The sequence below is a fragment of the Micromesistius poutassou genome (genome assembly GCF_964030765.1).
Source record: "Micromesistius poutassou genome assembly, chromosome: 12".
In the NCBI taxonomy this organism is placed as follows: domain Eukaryota; kingdom Metazoa; phylum Chordata; class Actinopteri; order Gadiformes; family Gadidae; genus Micromesistius; species Micromesistius poutassou.
The window spans coordinates 4743895-4761103 of record NC_140282.1 but is presented as its reverse complement, the minus strand read 5'-3'; the positions used below and the strand labels follow the sequence as shown (position 1 = coordinate 4761103).

Genomic DNA, 17209 nt, shown 5'->3' with positions numbered 1-17209 from the left:
AGGCGATATGGAAGACAGGGAGAATGGGAGCGGAGACTGAGATCACTGCAAGGGGGGTGGTGGGTGGGTGGGGGGGGGGGTGCCTTCCCTTTTCAACAGTGACGAACAGTCTGCAGAAAATGAAAGAGTGTCATACAAGGATGGCCTCTGTTCACCCTGCTCTTACCCTGGGCTTGAGAAGAGTGAATTAGACGTATCGGATGGCCACTTCCACCGCTCCGACCATCTCACAACTCATCGCTCTTAGAAAAGCTTAAACGTTTTGGCAAAGAAAAATTGCTGCCATTGTTGGAGATTTGTCTTAATATTGTTTGAAATTTGTCTTCTGCGGCGAAACACAGAACAAGTGATGATAGCACACAATTTCAAGTCGACCGCTATAGTGCCACTGAAAAACTGGAAAAAAACATTTATTTTGCAAGGAACAAACTCAACGACCTAAACAAAGAATTTTGCTCTGAACTCGATGACATCATGGTTCACTTGAGTGTGTGTGTGTGTGTGTGTGTGTGTGTGTGTGTGTGTGTGTGTGTGTGTGTGTGTGTGTGGCTGTATTTCAGGGTGTACCATTGGTGGCAGGGTGAGGATACCCTGTCTCCGGGGTAGTACTCCTTCCCCTTCCACAGACAAGGACAGGCTTCAGGTTGAAAACACTCGTCTCCATGTCTCAGGAAGCTAGCAGCAAATGAAATAGAAAAAAAACAGCTGTTTATCATAGCGTTGGTTGTTGAGCTCATGTATCAACATAAAATGAATGAACAAATGTGTTTGAGCATAATTTTGAGCATCCGGTGCAATGCCATGGTTGGTTGGGAACTAGCCATGGTAGTTATGAGGCTATTTCTGGTTGTGAGGTTACTCATCTGACAATCAATTTAAATCCATATCTCAAGTCTGATTGACAGCAGACAAGCTCACATCCGTGTGAACAGGGTGTTTCACTTTCTTTTAGCTTCATATTTGTTTCGACCAATCATGTGGGGGGCTATAAGCAGGTAATTTGCGAACACAAACTTGAACACATCTGTTACGGCCATTGTTTGTTTGTTGCTGCCTTCTTGTTTCCCTCTGTTATGTGCAGGTGCCAGTCATTAAACTATCATCATCCCGCCTCTACCAACCAGCTTCCACCAATCACCTCATCAGTTTCCAGCAAAGGGAGGCCTGCCACACAGATAAAAGCCAGTTTGGTTAGTCTCTCTACCTCCTTTTGGTCCTGTTTGTGGCTGGTGGAAAGGGTTTGCAATTGGATTGTTTGAGCCTTTGATTTTATGTATACATATACATACTCACACACATGTAGTATATAAGATATATTGTCCCCTAGTTTCCCTTCTCCCCCTGCTTGCATGAATTGTGAACCCCTTTGTTAGCCCCACCATGTTTTTGTTTTTTATGGCTACCTTGCGGTCTTTGGGACAGATAAGACGGAGGCAACGGTATAGTGCTGTTATTTGTTTAGAAACACTAGGCTAGGAGTGTTGCTTCCAACTGTATTTTTGGCTTAGTTTAGTTAGGGTAGCTGACGTGTGGTCTGCGGTGTTAGCTGTTAGCTTAGCTTTGTTTTGTTTGGTTATTTTCTTTGGCAACACTCAAGTCCCAAGGCTCGGTTTCTTTGTCATGTTGTACTATTGTGTTTTGTGTTCACCTTCCCCAGTAAACCCATGTTCACCCTCATCCGTTTTGTCATTCCTTTATTGTTTTCACTCACAAATTGTTCATCTACACCCATAACCCAGACATTTTTTACATCTGTTACCTCCCCCACTACCCCTAGACAGTGGGGTTGTAACAACATCCCTAAAGATATGCAGATTGATGATAGGAGAGCCAAACTGGCTGCCTTCCGCAGTGAGGCTGGGGCACCAGGGGTGGGAAGGTCTGGACCAGCACCAGGTTGGACTCATTGACTACATGAGAAAACAAGACAATTAGGATTCTCAGAGATAGAAAGAGAATAAAAGTCTTTGTGTGGAACCCTGTGTTTGCTTCTCCCCGCTGCGAGACAGATGATAAGTATCTTGTAATATGCAGGGGTGAGCCGTATCCACGGGCCAGGGTGCAGACAATCAGGTGACACTGTGAATGGTCCCACCGTTAACCTGAGGTTGATGTGTGTAAAGTTACACCGCGGAGAACAGGAAACGGTGTTAACAGCTTCCTTTATCCACATGCCAAGCTGCTGTATCCGTTACGCTCATCAAAGAGACCAAAATAAGTAATTCTCCCTTACCTGCATGCTCCCCCTGTTAGTGAATTAATATTAATGAATTGCATTGTTACTTAACTTGTTTTGAAAGTGCAAGGCTATGCAAGTTCAGTTTAGTGCGGAACACCTATGCGGCCCTGTTGCAACAACAAAAAAATCCTACTTTATTTACTCACAGGTAATCACTTAGTTAATCTGTATCTGTAACGGTAGATCTAGTTAAGGAACAATTGCTATCATTGTCACTTTGATTCTCCACTGCTAGATGATAAACGAATGCACAACTTTGCAGGATGGACTCACATTGGAACCATGTATGATTACATCAATGCTGCAATCTTCAATTGTTTCAAAATATTTAAATTAAAACAATCTAAAATGTGCTATTGACAATTCCAAGAGAAGCCACATTTGATTCATTTTATAGTGAAATAGCTTTATTGTAACAAGATTTATTATTATTAGAAATTCAATAGCAGCTTATTTCTGTTTTGTTAGAGCAGCATTCCATTTCGATTTTAACACCAAACACAAATGCCTAGTGGGTAATTATACATTTTCACAAAAGGTAATGAATAATAGTTCACATTTTGATCAAATTGTTATATTGTGATGGCACAAATAGTGTCTGCATCTGTCAGCCTTGCGTAGTTACCTCCAACCTGCTACAGATGGAAATCAGCAATAGATATGGCCTTTCAAGGTAGGTGTTCTACATAAGCAAAGACATCAATAGATATATTTGTATATTTTGTGTGAGGTCAAAATGATGTTACAATAATCAGTATATTAAGAATAGCAAATGTGTTATAATCTGTAAAATATTCTGTTGCCATCATCTCTGGTTTTAGAAGGAATAACCTACTCATGATGACTCTTGGATTATGTCTCAAAATAGCCATTTAACTGTCTATTTAGTGCAACAGCGAAAGGGGATTACAGGGATCATATTGCTGCAATCCACTCCAAACTGTCTGAAGCCCCCGACTACTAGTTTTAAGGACACCTGTCCCACCGAGTATACAGGCTAACCTTTCAGATCAGAGACCCAGCACCACAACTGCTTTCATGTAGACCATACCAAAAATAACATGATTTGAAATAGAAATAGAGCATTTTACATTATCAAAAACCAACATTTAGGGAAGTTTTAATATATAAAAAACTAAACCATAACATAATTTCATTTTTTTTTAGGTCTTTTCTGCCCTCACATCACCTTTAGCTTCCATAACGTTAACAAATTGTACATGTCAGCAGTGATAGCAGTCAAAGCTTGTTCTTGACAGCAATTTAAAAATGGAGGTAATATTAGAAAGATATTTTTAAAGATTAGTTTCTGGATTCCAATTTTGAAATATGATGCGGACAGAGAGCTGTCAGGGTGTGAGTATTCAGCAGATTTTATACAAACTATTGATGTGTCAGGGTTAGTCACGTACAACAAGTTGTATTTGCAAAGTATGGTAACTTACTACCGGCAAATTGTACTTGCCAACATGCAAGTTCATTGTGTGTCTATGTGAGAGCACACCACGTCCCATCCATGATGGAGCAATGCATTGGTGGGATTCTCCTAAGAAAGACCCATCCTTACTCTCTGAGGAATCATCACGAAAATGTGAAGTAAACAATTTAATTTAGTTGAACATTTGTATTTTAGTAGTCAGAATGGATTAGTGTTCAAATAAAGAGTCAGCTGATAAATAACAACAGCCTTGATTCTTCCCAACAATTCGAAGAAGGTCAATGTAATATATGGGGATGATTTGTCAACTTTCAAGCAATCTATTACGTAGGTACGTAGCTGTTGACCTATGTATCATCGTGTTATCGTCTGAGTCACACAACTATCAATGATTCCACCTGAGCTCATACCGTAAGCACCAAGCCGAGTCATCTTTTCGGACTTTCAGTTATTAAGGTTACTTTGACTCTCATTATGTTGTTCGGTACTTTCCACTTCATAATCTGTCTAGTATTACAGTGCTGCTACTACCGGCCACTTAAGTCCAACAACAAAAAACACATTAGGGAAACTGGGGAGGATTAGAAATGGCACACAATTAACCCTTCAACTTATTAGCCAATGATTTAAACCGGAATTATGAAGGAAGTTCCACAATTAACATGATGCATATGTCTTGTCAAGTCTGTCTGTGCATGTAATATTCTCCCTTTTGTGAGTCATTTTTTACTAAATAAGGTTTTAATCTTAAATGAGAATTCACCAGGTTAAATCATAAAATGTATGAAGCCCAAGGACTACAAGTGTATGGGACCGAAACGTTATGGTTGCACTTAAGCACATTGAGAAACTTTTTTTTATAGATTCTTAAAAGGTGTATAGTTCCCTTTTGTGTATACAAGTGCCATGCATTTTTAATTCTAGTCGCATGGAAGAACCAGAACTTGGATGAAAAAGTATTCCTAACTTCAAATGGTAGCCTGTGAAGCCTGGCGATGTGGTGGCTGCAGATCTGAATGGATATCTGGACTAAGATCAGAGTACTCACCCAGGGGGGCAGGTGCAGCCCGACACACAGGGTTCATGTGCTGAGCAGGTGAGGTTGAGCAGGGAGGACTGGCAGGTCTGTTCACAGGCCACGCCTCTGCCTTCCACACGCCCATCCTCTCCCTCAGAGCAGTTCTGGTAGAGCTGGCCCGGAGGACACAGCATGTCTGCAGAAGTTAACCTTTTATTTAACCTATTTTTCTCTTTGCATTGTATATACTGTTCTCAGTGAGCAGCATTATTGTATGTGCAAAAAGTTATTCTTATGAAATGAAAATGAAAAAATACTTACCGCTGTCAGTATTCTGAGAAATCAGTTTACCATTCTGGCAGAGCCTGCATGCGGTAAAAGATACGTTTTCATTAGAGGATATACAAATACTGATATGTATTGTGGGATGAGATGAGATGTTATTGAATGATTGACTTGACAGAGTTGGAGGGTGAGTGGGATGGTGATCTTACTGAACTCCTGCTGATGTTATAATCACATCCCCGGCTTCATAATCTGTCCCCAGAAAACTGCAAGGACACTGGCTCCTATGGAGGGGATGGATCCACACACACACACACACACACACACACACACACACACACACACACACACACACACACACATATAAAGGCACAGGCACATGGATAGATGGCTATCATCAGAACTCAAAGACGCCTGTTGTGTTCAAGTTCAAGTATTATCGTCCCTGAAAGGGACAAGAAATTGTTTAATTAAAAGTTAATGTTTAATTAAAAATCCCTATTGGCATAAATATCCAATATTGTTTTGCAGCCAGGGTCACAACATTAACAAAGACGGAACCCCAACAGTAATAATAAAACGTGATGGTAGTTCAGACCACAGTTTAATGCTTGATTTAATGCCACAAAACGATGACCTGAGGCTAGCAGCTCAAGCTCATTAAGAAAGGGTTGATCCTGACAGTTGAGGATAGTGGTATAGGTTCATAAGCTACCAGATATTGTGCTGGCCGCCTTTGGAGCCAAGGTGGGTCAAAGGCTATGCAGCAGAGATTGATAGACGTTGTAACCTATAGGTCAATGCTACACATCAGCCTCTGTGGTACACATTTCTTCTCACTGGTTATCCGATAACGGCGCTGCCCACTGCTCAGGTGGGAATGAAAGGGGGTTTCTCGCTGTAACTCTACCACATGTTAAGTAAAGCACTGCCCTGCGGTAGGATGTAAAAAACCTTGGGTCATTTAAAAGGAATTAAGCTGCATTGGGTTCGAGGGCAGAGAGCGGGGTTGAAAAAAAAACACAATTACCAAGCTAAGTAACGTCAAAGATACAAGGATTTCCACTTTAAAACTGACCTTAACTTTGCAGAAAATATCAATATCACTTTGCGAAGGCATGCCGAGGGAATCTAGACCAGTCATCAACATAAAGTAGCCAGTGGAGCATGGAGTGCCTTAAATCAAGGGACCACATACCGCCATTGAATATGGTTACTGTCCGGGTTACGTTTGCAAACTTAAACGATTAAAACCGTCAACGATGACAAAAATAATGCTGTATTTCCAATCTTAATAACACACAAATCTAGTCCGCCGAATATGCGCAAGTGGGCATATTCAGAACAATGGGCCACCAATGCAGCTTCACTTGATGGATACCGTGTCTTACCGGGGCACACAGGTGTGTGTGTGGGCATTGTAGAAGGTTCCATATGGGCAGACACACCCCTCCTCACATTCCTCCCCACAATGATGGGAGGATGATAGGGTGGAGCAACGGCGTTGGCATGACGACACACATGTCCCGTATTCCATAGTGTCCGGGCATTCAACCACTAAAGGAATACAAAGTATTGAAACACATCATCATACATATGACATTGCAATGACACAAGCTTAATGCAACCTAACCATTCCAGCAATCTAAACCCAATGTCTTATACATATATGGCTACCATTGCCAACCAGAGTGCGCTGTGTTTATATTCATTGGATTTTATCATAAATAATAATTTGTAATAATTGTATTATGTTTAAGTTCTGTAAACTGAAGATTTGCAAGAACAACCATGCCATTTACTCCACCTAGTTAACCAATACCCTTCTGTTTTTTAACCATCTCTGCAGTAGAATTCTTCACTCGCACCACCGAGCGCAAAGTCGAAACATCCAAGCCAAATTACACTTTTCTTGTCCCTCATCCCCCAACTACCTGCTTATGACACTCTTATCATAAATAAGACAAATGAACACTAAACTGTACACTGTTGTTACTGTCCAATTCTATTAGTCTGCAACATTTACAAACAAACCCACAAAGTAACAACAACGGAGGCCCCGAACACTCACCACAATCTGGCACGTGGGATCTGAACTCGACGATGACGGAGAACTTGCGGCACTGGCGTGCGTAGTGGGCCAGCGCCGAGCACAGACAGGGCGTACCGCACTTACAGGTGTCCGCGCGGCACTGCCGCTGGAAGGGGGCGGGGCTGATGTACTCGTGGCACGGGGAGAACACCTCCTGGTTCAGTAGGTCGCACATCTCCGAGGCGTAGGTTGCTGGAGACGGGCAGAGGTGTGACGGGCACGGTTATAAAGGAGGAGAGAGCAGGGGTAGGGCTGTTTTAGACCTTATTAGTGATGTTGTCATGTCCTCGCCTAGGGGGTGCCATGGTGAATACATAACAGCGTTAATAACGTCATGTGTTCTTGCTCATGTGAATTTCTCCTTCTAATATCACTGTTTCATCTGCAGCTGTTTTTCAAGCAAAGCTAATTAGGTGGTAAGCTCACCACTGAAAGTGACCCCCATTAGTGTGTTGTTGACAGAAGAGCAGAGGCCCTGGTTCCACTGATGGTACAGTCACTCACGAGGTTTATAGGTTGTACCATAAGGCTTCGACAGCTGTACGTGGTACATCTGGGATTGAAGCCTGATATAAGACACTTTACGGCCTTCAAATATTAAAAGATGTACGTACTTCAAGTATGTCAATAATAGTTGATGACATAAATATCACCCTCCCTTTCCCTAAAGGAGAGGAGAACGCACCTCCATCTATAATGTCATCCCAGAGGATGGGTGGGGTGTTACCCGATTGTTGGTGCGTATCACAGGGGTCCAGCTGGGGGGAGCTGTGGAGAGGAGTGCAGGCTGAGGGCACCCTCCAGGAGTCTCCAAACAGCAGCGGCGTGCTCTCGATCATCCCAGACGGAGACCTGATGCAACACAGGTGTCAGTGACGCTGTCGTAAGACAACAGGAGCGACCAGAAGACTGGTGCGCTTTTTTTGATAATAATGAAAAGAAACGTGCTTGGTATAACAATAAACAATCTCAGCTAAAAAATATACATGTCACTGATTTAGTTGAATATTACATTTCAACAAAACCTTTTGGCAAACACTTTTTCAAATTGTTGAAAAAGTTGTGTCCATGTAAGGTGCTGCAGGTAAGATTCGGCATTTGCAAACAGAGGGCGAGATTTTGAAAATAAACAACCAAAGAAATTCTCTCCCTCTCTGCTCAATCACTCCCCGCGTTTCTCTGCAATTGCATTAAATGCACCTGTGATTGACACCAATCAGAGAAGAGATGTCCATAGTAGTTAAAAATCTAAATTGGCTCATACAGAGGCAGGAGCATTCAACTAGAAACCGATTTTCTCACAAAAGCAGCAATAAAAGCTGTTGTATTTGTATTGTGTTTGTTAGACAAATCTTTGTTAAACTTCCATCTGGAGTGGTTTGTCTAACAAACACAATACAACAACAGCTTTTTAATCTCTTTATCTAAGACATTAAAGTAAGACTTTGTCCCCAGTAAAAAAAAAGATCCCTCCCCAATGTCCCTCCAGAAAACACACTGAGGGCTAGACCCTCCCCTTCTGCTACCTTAGCTACTTCAGTGAACACCTTTGATGTATATCCATTTACAGCTGTTAGACAACATCCGCCCTTTATTGCCGTTGCCATTAAGGTGCGGCCCATTAGAGTCCCTCTCTCAAAGAACAGTAAATTCCTTGTGGAAATGGGACGTCTCGGTCATCATAGTTGGGTGCTCATCTGTTCCTTCTAAAAGAGGTGATTAGAGTGGGGACCTTTCTGATGCTGGGCCTGGGTCAGTGTGGAGGAGTGGAGTGTTCATTACAGAGAGAGAGAGGGGGGGGGGGGGGGGGGGGTGGGGAGCTGGAGGGGGGGGGGAGAGAGAGGGTGGGAGAGAGGGGGTAAAGTGAGATAGAGGACTGCTGTCATGGTGTGAGTGGGTCAGTAGGAGAGAGAGTCACTATGCATGAGAGAGAGAGAGAGAGAGAGAGAGAGAGAGAGAGAGAGAGAGAGAGAGAGAGAGAGAGAGAGAGAGAAAGAGAGAGAGGGGGAGAGAGAGAGAGAGAGAGAGAGAGAAAGAGAAAGAGATGAAGAGAGAGATAGAGAGAGAGCGAGAGAGAGAGAAAGAGAAAGAGAGAGATAGAGAGAGAGCGAGAGAGAGAGAAAGAGAAAGAGAGAGAGAGAGAGATGAAGAGAGAGAGAGAGAGAGAGAGAGAGAGAGCCTGAGAAAGGGTCACTATGCAAACAGAGAGTGAGAGAGAGATCAAGAAAAGGAGAGTGGAGCACACATAGAAAGGGAAAACAAGTTGAGTGAAAGAAACAGAGGGACTAAACGAGTGCAAGAGGGAGGATTCTCTTGTTTCAAAGCTAAGGAGGAAGAGCTTGAGAGCTCCCAACTCCCTTTCTCTCTCTCTCTCTAATGCTTTCAGGTTTTGTTTTTTTCTCTCTCTCTCCATCGCCTACATCCACCTTCTTAAACTGCTATGTACACTCCCTGTATTTTTGAAATGCCTTTATATATATATAAAGATATAAGTATATACATGTATATGTATAGTTAGGTATCACTAACCTGCACGTTTAAAATAATATATGTTAAATTATTCTACTTCGTTCAATGATTGGTCCAGCCTGACGAATCAGATTAGACAAAATCGTAGTCAAGGACACCCCAAACATGCCAATTCCAGCCAGTTTTAAAGTCACCTCAAGACTTTAAGGTCCAGTGTGTCAAATTGAGCTGGCTACTAGCATTGAGGTTGCAGATTGCAACCAACTTCCCTTTCCAACGACTACGGTGGCCTGTACTGGCCTGTATTGTGTAAGGTGCCAGGAGGCACTTCCGAAATGATGTAATTGTCTACGACCGCATCGAGTAGCCAAGGGTCAAGTGATGAGGTTCTTTGAAAGGTTTGTAGTTCGTTATTTAGTCGATAAACGTTCTCTCTAGAGCCGTTTGTCTAGTCTGGGCTGCTATAGAACAAGGGTGGTGCAAAATGGCGGCCTCCTAGAAGAGGATCCGCTCCCCATGTAGAGGCTCTAACTAAGCTGACAAATGTAATGAAAACCTGATCTTGTGTTCATGGGAATATACACTCATTTTAATTAAAGTGTACTTATGTATGTTATATTACATTTTTGCGACGTCTGTTCCACTAGATGCCACTCAATTCTACAAACCAAAGCACCAGAGGGGAACCTGGTTCGATGACATGGAGAGAACTGAATACCTACAGGAAGTCATCTTGAGTGTTGCCGTTGAAGGTGCCACATAGGCCCAGGCTGTCGTCCTTCAAGAAGGGGTCCAGGCGCAGGTAGAGGCGGAATTCCGTCCAGCTGTAGTGGAGCTGCAAGCCCAGGGTGGTGCTAACCTGCAGGAACATGGAGGACAGCTCCTGGATTTGGAACATCTCTGTGGAGGAAGAGGTTGGATTTGTTAGGTTTTTTACATTTGTGTTCTACATATATGTTATACATATTCTATGTATGCCTTGGCACATATTGGCACATATTGAACTCATAATGCCTGGCCCACATTCAAAAATTTTTTTTTAATCTAGCAAACGCAAGAGACCACACATCTAACAAATAATGAAGATTTGTTTTAACTGTTTTGGTTGTTACATGTGTGGAAGGCAATGATTTAAAAAAATGTCACAACACACACTAATCGATAGTCATTGCAATATCTTTATCAAATACATGTCTTTAGGTTAAACAAACATAGTGGACATACTTAAGAACTACGATAGAACTTTGGAAAAAGCCATGGAGACTCTGTGAAAATGGGCATTTTGCAGCGTGAGTTGGACTAGTCTTTTCACAAATTCATGCCACTCCCGCTTTTGCGACATGGCTTCTGTTTTGATAACTGCTCAGTGTGCCTCGAGATTAGTTATGGAGACATGACAATATATACACTGTACTCAGCTATCCTCTGGGTTCCACCTACCCTAGAAGATATCAGATCGTAAATATTGACCATGTTTAATATTTGTGATTTCAAATCAGTCGGTTTGAGGAAGAAAAATCCAATCTTAACATATCCAACACCACATGATAATCTGGCAAAGTAATCTTCCCAGTTGTAAGTGGAAAATTGGGCACAAAATCTGGCTATTTATCCGGAACTGTGTACCAAGCACAACAATAATTGGAAGGAGAAATCCCCCCTCTGTTTCACTTCCGCACCTTTGGATTTAGGATTTAGATTTAAAGTTTTGTCATTAGGAGTTAGGGGGTGTAATGTAGCTAATGTGGACCAGTGAAGCCTGTAACTGTGCTTAAGGGAAATACAAATACAATATGCTTGACCTGACCTTACAAGCAAAGCATTGTGTTTTTAAGAACATAAGAGCCTGTACAGGAGTGAATTGGCTGGTGATACAAATGATTTATGGATATGGAAATCCACTCAAAAATACAAAGTACATTGAAAAGTGCATTCTTTAAAATAGGAAAGAGAGCATGTATGAATTGCTTATTTTCTAAAGGATTCAAGACTCTTTTGCTGTTATCCGATATCCAATCTATTTGACATATTTCTATGAAAGGCTGTTTACCAGACATTGAGAACACGGAGGCGATAAAAACAAGGAGGCCATGCTCAGAGGGATCTCATTTAGTGCAACACAATGCAAGAGCAAAACCCAGAGATGTGAGTAAAAAGCTGTGCGCATTGTGGACAACAGAAAATCTCTTCAATGGCACAGCTGTCATTCAATCCCATCTCTGTCGGGTCCCCGGGGTGCTCTGAAAGAAGCAGCTGAACAATGCCGAGGGTCATGATGGCGGAGGCCAGCCTTACCGTCGGAGTAGGGCAGAGAGACGCGGTACTGTCCTGCCCTGAAGACCTCGCCGAGGTGGCTCAGGGTAATTTGGCTTCTGGGATCCTCGTCAAAGAGCAGGCTCACCGATTGGATGCAGGCCCCGTCCAGATTCTGTCAATGAAGACAAGATGGGTTTGATAAAGAGTTGGGATGGTTATCCTATAATCACAGCCGTTTAGATACAGATACATAATAGGGCTGAATTCAAAATGTGGTTCAGCCCAAACCCTTTCCGTTGGGTAGATCACCTAGCCCTCATTCATATCGTTTAACCATTATTGTGTGTGTGTTGCTGGTTTAGAGATGTTTTGCATGGGCTGGTTTCTTAAACCGGTAGAATGCATAAAGGTAGATGTGCATGTGTCACAGGACGCTGAATTTGTGATCTTCTCTCTGTGAATTGTCTCTTTCATAAATGGAATAATCAACCCACCCCCTCCCCTGAATCACCTCCGCCACCACCAACTACAAAGCCCTCTGCAGGTCTGTCACTCAGAGAGCAGAAAGGCTCATGCTTTCCAGGAAAGGCTGTTCAGATGGGGTCATGGGGCTCCCTGATCTTGTGAATGAGACATCTTATCCAGGGGCCCACCCTTCAGTGTTGAGTTTGTGTATTGGTAGCTCAAAGGCGACTGGGAAATCGGGGGAAAATTAGTTCTCATTCACTTTGTTTGGCCCTTCATGCACTCTATCTTCCATAGTTTGATTGTTTGGGTGGGCATGTCATCTTTGCTCAATTTAAATGCTAACACTAAATGTGATGCTAACCCTAACCCCGATGCTACTGTGACATGAAACAAATTTTGCAGAAGTTTCTTATTTTTAGTTTATTTTCTTTTTACAATCTCGACACCTTTCATAGTCACATTTGTACTGTTATGTATGTTAATATATTGCTAGGTAGACTGCAATGTTTTACTTTCAGGTGCTATTTTTTTCAGTGAAGTATCTGTCTCAGTAAACTTTCCAGCAAACTTTCTTATGTTTACCAAAGTCTTTCCTACAACTCGGAAGGGTTTCTTTTTTCGGTTTGGGACTTTTCGGTTTTCCCTGGAAAGTTAGGGTCCAGCACCGAGGAAATGGAATGGAGGAATCCAGAATCCACCACTGGCTATCCCAAAAACAGCTGCGGCAAGCTCAGCCACGTCTGTAAGTGTCACAAGCGCTCTAATCTGGCAGCCATTTTCACAAAGGGACAGTCGAAATTGTATCCCCGTGTGGCATATTGTGTCATAGCAATTTGCCAAATGTCTGTCTCATAGCATTCACAATTCATAAAACAGCATATTATGCATATCAATACAATCCATTTGAGCTGATCATTATTTATTTACCTGTATTTATATGGCTTTGGATGGCAAGGATTTTACATAAAATTTCACGTGTGTTTGTACAGATCACATGTTTTTCCTTTTTTAAACAGAATAAATTCAATTAAATGTAAGCAATCATGAAGAAAATAGACTCACAGGCCCACATGGGGTATTCTGAATGGTGACTGTGAACCTCCCTGAGTTGCGGCTCTTCGCCAGAACATACTGGCATGTCGCTGGAAAGGTGAAGATCCGACCGTCGAAGGATTGAAAGAACATATCTCCAGTCACTGAGCACTCTCCTTCAGAGCAGGAAACAAACAAAGACACAGGATTATGATCACAACTTTGTAATGTTTTTGCTGAGATAGGCAACTGTCAAGAACCTTACTTTGGAAGTGTGGCAAATATTGTAAAAAGCAAACAGATAATCAATTTTGAAAATAATTTAGCAAGTTAACTTGAGTTAACTTGAGTACTTGAGTATGGTAGATATGCACTTATGTATTTGTGTAATTGAATCAATGAAATCACATATGCAAGCATATTATTAGAGGCTAAAAAGACACTGGGGTGTGATGTTAAGGTAAAAGATGTGATATAGATTCAACTGAACAGATTTTTTCAAACATGCAAACATACCTGGACAGGTGTACTCCGTACAGTTCCACACACCCCCGACACATGTGCTGAAACAGAGCAGGCAAACAAGTCAGTAGATGATGGAGGGTGGGGTGGGGGTAGGGGACATCAAACAGGGGCCTAATCAGCAGGATCACGGGGGGGAAACTGAGACCACTGCAGATGGAGGAGGTCCAGATGGTTGGCTCTGATAGGCTTCATTGTAATGCTTACAGACTGTACAGTGTAATAACTGCTGCTTTATGGGCCTACTTGAGAACAACAAGAGCAGTTCATAATGATTTATTTGATGAATATATTAGTAAACTATGTACACTTTCCATTAACTGTACAACAAGCCCACCTTCATGATGTATAGGTTGAAATGACGGGATATGAGTTAATACAAAAATCGAAGGTGATAGACAAAGGAAGACAATTTGAAGAACAATTAGCATACATGTCCTCCCATCCAGGCCAATACTTCACAATATCTCAGTACAAAAGATTATTCAATTTGAAAACATGTAGTCATCTCTTATATAGCAAACAGACTAGTATTAAAAGTAAAGCTCCTATATAGGTCCGGACAAATACTGACAGAACATTTTGTTTGAATCCATCTAACAGGCCTGATTTTGAGTATGATGTTGGGATGTCTGAGGCAGCTTACCAGTTGTTGCAGTCTTCCTGAACCGTTTGTCCGCTGGGGTAAAGCATGCCGTGGTACTCACACGGACAGTCAGATGGTGACACACAGCGTCCATCCTCATAAATCAGACCTGACGAGAGGGCACCAAGGTGTCAGCTACATGCCCAGAGTAAAGGTCCTACCGCCTGCTTATCAAGTCTTCTTGCCAAACAGAATGGCAAAATAGAACTACACGTTTTTTTTAATGGGGGATTAATCTAGCCTGATAATCATCAGTAACTTCCGTCTTTTCATTTTCAGAGGCGGTGCAGGGTCAGGAATTGAGTGGTTGTAATTAGATCGTCTTTCTTCCACCTAATCCCAGATTCAGAACAGACATTTCTGTCTTTAATTATGCTCCTGTGTCAAATAAGGCACTGGAGACAGGGCACACTGCACGTTCGACCACAACACGAGTTTCCAGTTCACCTGGGATCGTGGGGGAGGAGGGGTCAAAATAATAGACATAATAATAACACCATAATAGATCATTTCAGTGTGCAGGTAATAGGAGTTATCAGACAACACAACAACGGTAAAACAAAATGGTTACCATTAAAAGTTTTGTTATGGGGCATCGTAGAGTGTCCCAGATGAAACATCACAAGCTTTGTCACACTGCAACCATGTCACACTGGTGACAACAGCCCAATCCTACATCCCCACATTCATAATGGCATTGACACTGAAAGACTGTCTGCATCATTCCCAGCAATAACCAATTACTAAGGGGATAATGATTCTCTAAGTGAAGTTGCTCTTTGTTGTTGACTTTAAAGAGAGAGAACGTTTTTAAAACTGGTTCCATAGCAGAATCCATAAACTTTTAAGATTTTTTTTTTTGAGATTTTAAATGCAGAATTTCAGCTTGTCGCTATGAGATTCTTTTTTTTGTAGCTTGCTATGGTCACACAGATTACGTCCTTATATATTTTATCAAGTCCCACCTACAAGATGCTGATTGGCTGGGTGAAAGCTTAGTGCCACTCAAACAGCCAACATCAGACCCTGAATCGCAGAAGATTTTTCAAAAGTGGCTGGAAATTCAGGTGGTTGAACCAGGCAAGGACTCATTATCAAACCCAACATCCGAAATCCGATGCAAATCAAAGTCTAACCCCAGCGCACTATAAGTCTTCAACAGAGTGTGATGGGTAGAATCCTCTCAACACAGACAGTAGACTCACCTGCAGGACAGTAGCAGCCATCCAGACAGACCAGCTTGCTGTCGATGCACATGCGCTCTGCGTTACAGGTGGCAGGACAGCAGCTGATGCACTCTCTGTACTGCAAGTCAGGGGGACACTGCTTCGCTGATCAGAACAATGACAAAGATCACCAGAGAAATTAAATGTGGTACAAATGTCGTATTGAAAGATGAACAATGTTGCTCTGTGTATGACGTAGATAACGTATATAAAATAAAAGGTTATACATGTAAATTATCTAAATAGTAAAAAAAAGTCTGCTTACCCTAAACTGTAGTTGTGTAGTGTAGTGGAGTGTAAATATAATTTTCAGGCATGTTCCTGACACATTTGTTGAATAGATATGCAAGGACATGAATACTTCAAGTGAAAGGTTAAGCACATGCCTTTTGTGTGTTGCTTCTGGGGACAGCATAGTTAGGGAATGGGCTACAGAGTGGGCCAACAGTGCAGACATACCACACTGGGGTATGTGTTCCCTCCAGTCGTTAAGCGGGGAGTCAGCGTGGGCACAGGCCCTGGCGTACTCTGTGAACACCTGGCATACCACATCACCACTGGGACTTGACCTTCACACCCGACCAAAACACACACACAAACACACACACACACACACACAAAGACACACACACAAAGAGACACACACACAAAGGCAAAGAAGGACTCTTTAAGCTGAGCCAGGGGTAAAGTCATACCTGGGACACCTGGGATGGCGGACTATTCCAGAGATGTTAATGAACTCTGCACAAGCTCTGAACCTTGAGTGAGTTCAACATTCTAGGGTTTGTCTGGAAGTCATTACCTGTGGGTACACTTTAGAGTAACATATTTGGTGTGTATTGAGCCTATTGTGCATTTAGATATTTTTCCTCTATATATATATATATATATATTTTGTTCGATTTGATTTAGTTTCTCTTCTCCGATTAATAAAGTATGTCCTATCTTGGCCTTGTGTTTGAGTTTTATTATCCATCTTATCAATTCAGCCATTTATTTATGCTTGTAGTACTTGACAAACAATTTAGTTATTTGGACTTATTAGCCTGGGAGCCAGATAAATTGGAAAGCTAAAGTTTTATTTGCATCTGGCCCCCCTTCCGTTCACACAGATTTCCTGCAGACCTGACCCAGTTGCTCGAGTCGGAACAATCACAAACTTTTATCCAATACAGGGCGGGTTTGATAGAAAATAACAACCAAGATGGCTGCCTCTGATGCGTCACACATTTTGTTGCGTTCATGGTTGTTTGGTTTCATTCCAAATATTTCTAGAAGCATTTTGGTCTGCTTCCCTTCAAATCAAAAATGAGGTTCCAGACTCATTCGCATTTGTGTATTGGCCTGGCAATATCACGCTACTTACATGTAGTACTTGATTAACATTTCATAAATGTAGGTCTAGCTGGATTTGCACCAGAAATCAGCCCTAACAAACTGTGCTTACAAGTTGAAGAAGTTTATGTTGTGCCTTTTCCTTTCATGATATTTCATTTTCATCACATGTCCATCTGTTTT

The 17209-nt window shown here is 42.0% G+C and overlaps 1 protein-coding gene across 1 annotated transcript in view; it reads right to left on the bottom strand.

The window, feature by feature from the left end:
• otog (otogelin) overlaps positions 1-17209 on the bottom strand; it is a gene marked incomplete at its 5' end in the record, with an annotated part of 50550 nt that overhangs the window by 27053 nt on the left and 6288 nt on the right. The window contains 14 exons of the mRNA XM_084475893.1: positions 568-675; positions 4726-4891; positions 5017-5060; positions 5190-5264; positions 6372-6537; positions 7052-7264; positions 7800-7924; positions 10264-10441; positions 11837-11969; positions 13328-13473; positions 13814-13860; positions 14466-14574; positions 15671-15796; positions 16151-16260. Of these exons, the coding sequence (XP_084332019.1) occupies positions 568-675; positions 4726-4891; positions 5017-5060; positions 5190-5264; positions 6372-6537; positions 7052-7264; positions 7800-7924; positions 10264-10441; positions 11837-11969; positions 13328-13473; positions 13814-13860; positions 14466-14574; positions 15671-15796; positions 16151-16260 (1746 nt within the window). The remainder of the gene's footprint in view (positions 1-567; positions 676-4725; positions 4892-5016; positions 5061-5189; positions 5265-6371; positions 6538-7051; positions 7265-7799; positions 7925-10263; positions 10442-11836; positions 11970-13327; positions 13474-13813; positions 13861-14465; positions 14575-15670; positions 15797-16150; positions 16261-17209) is intronic.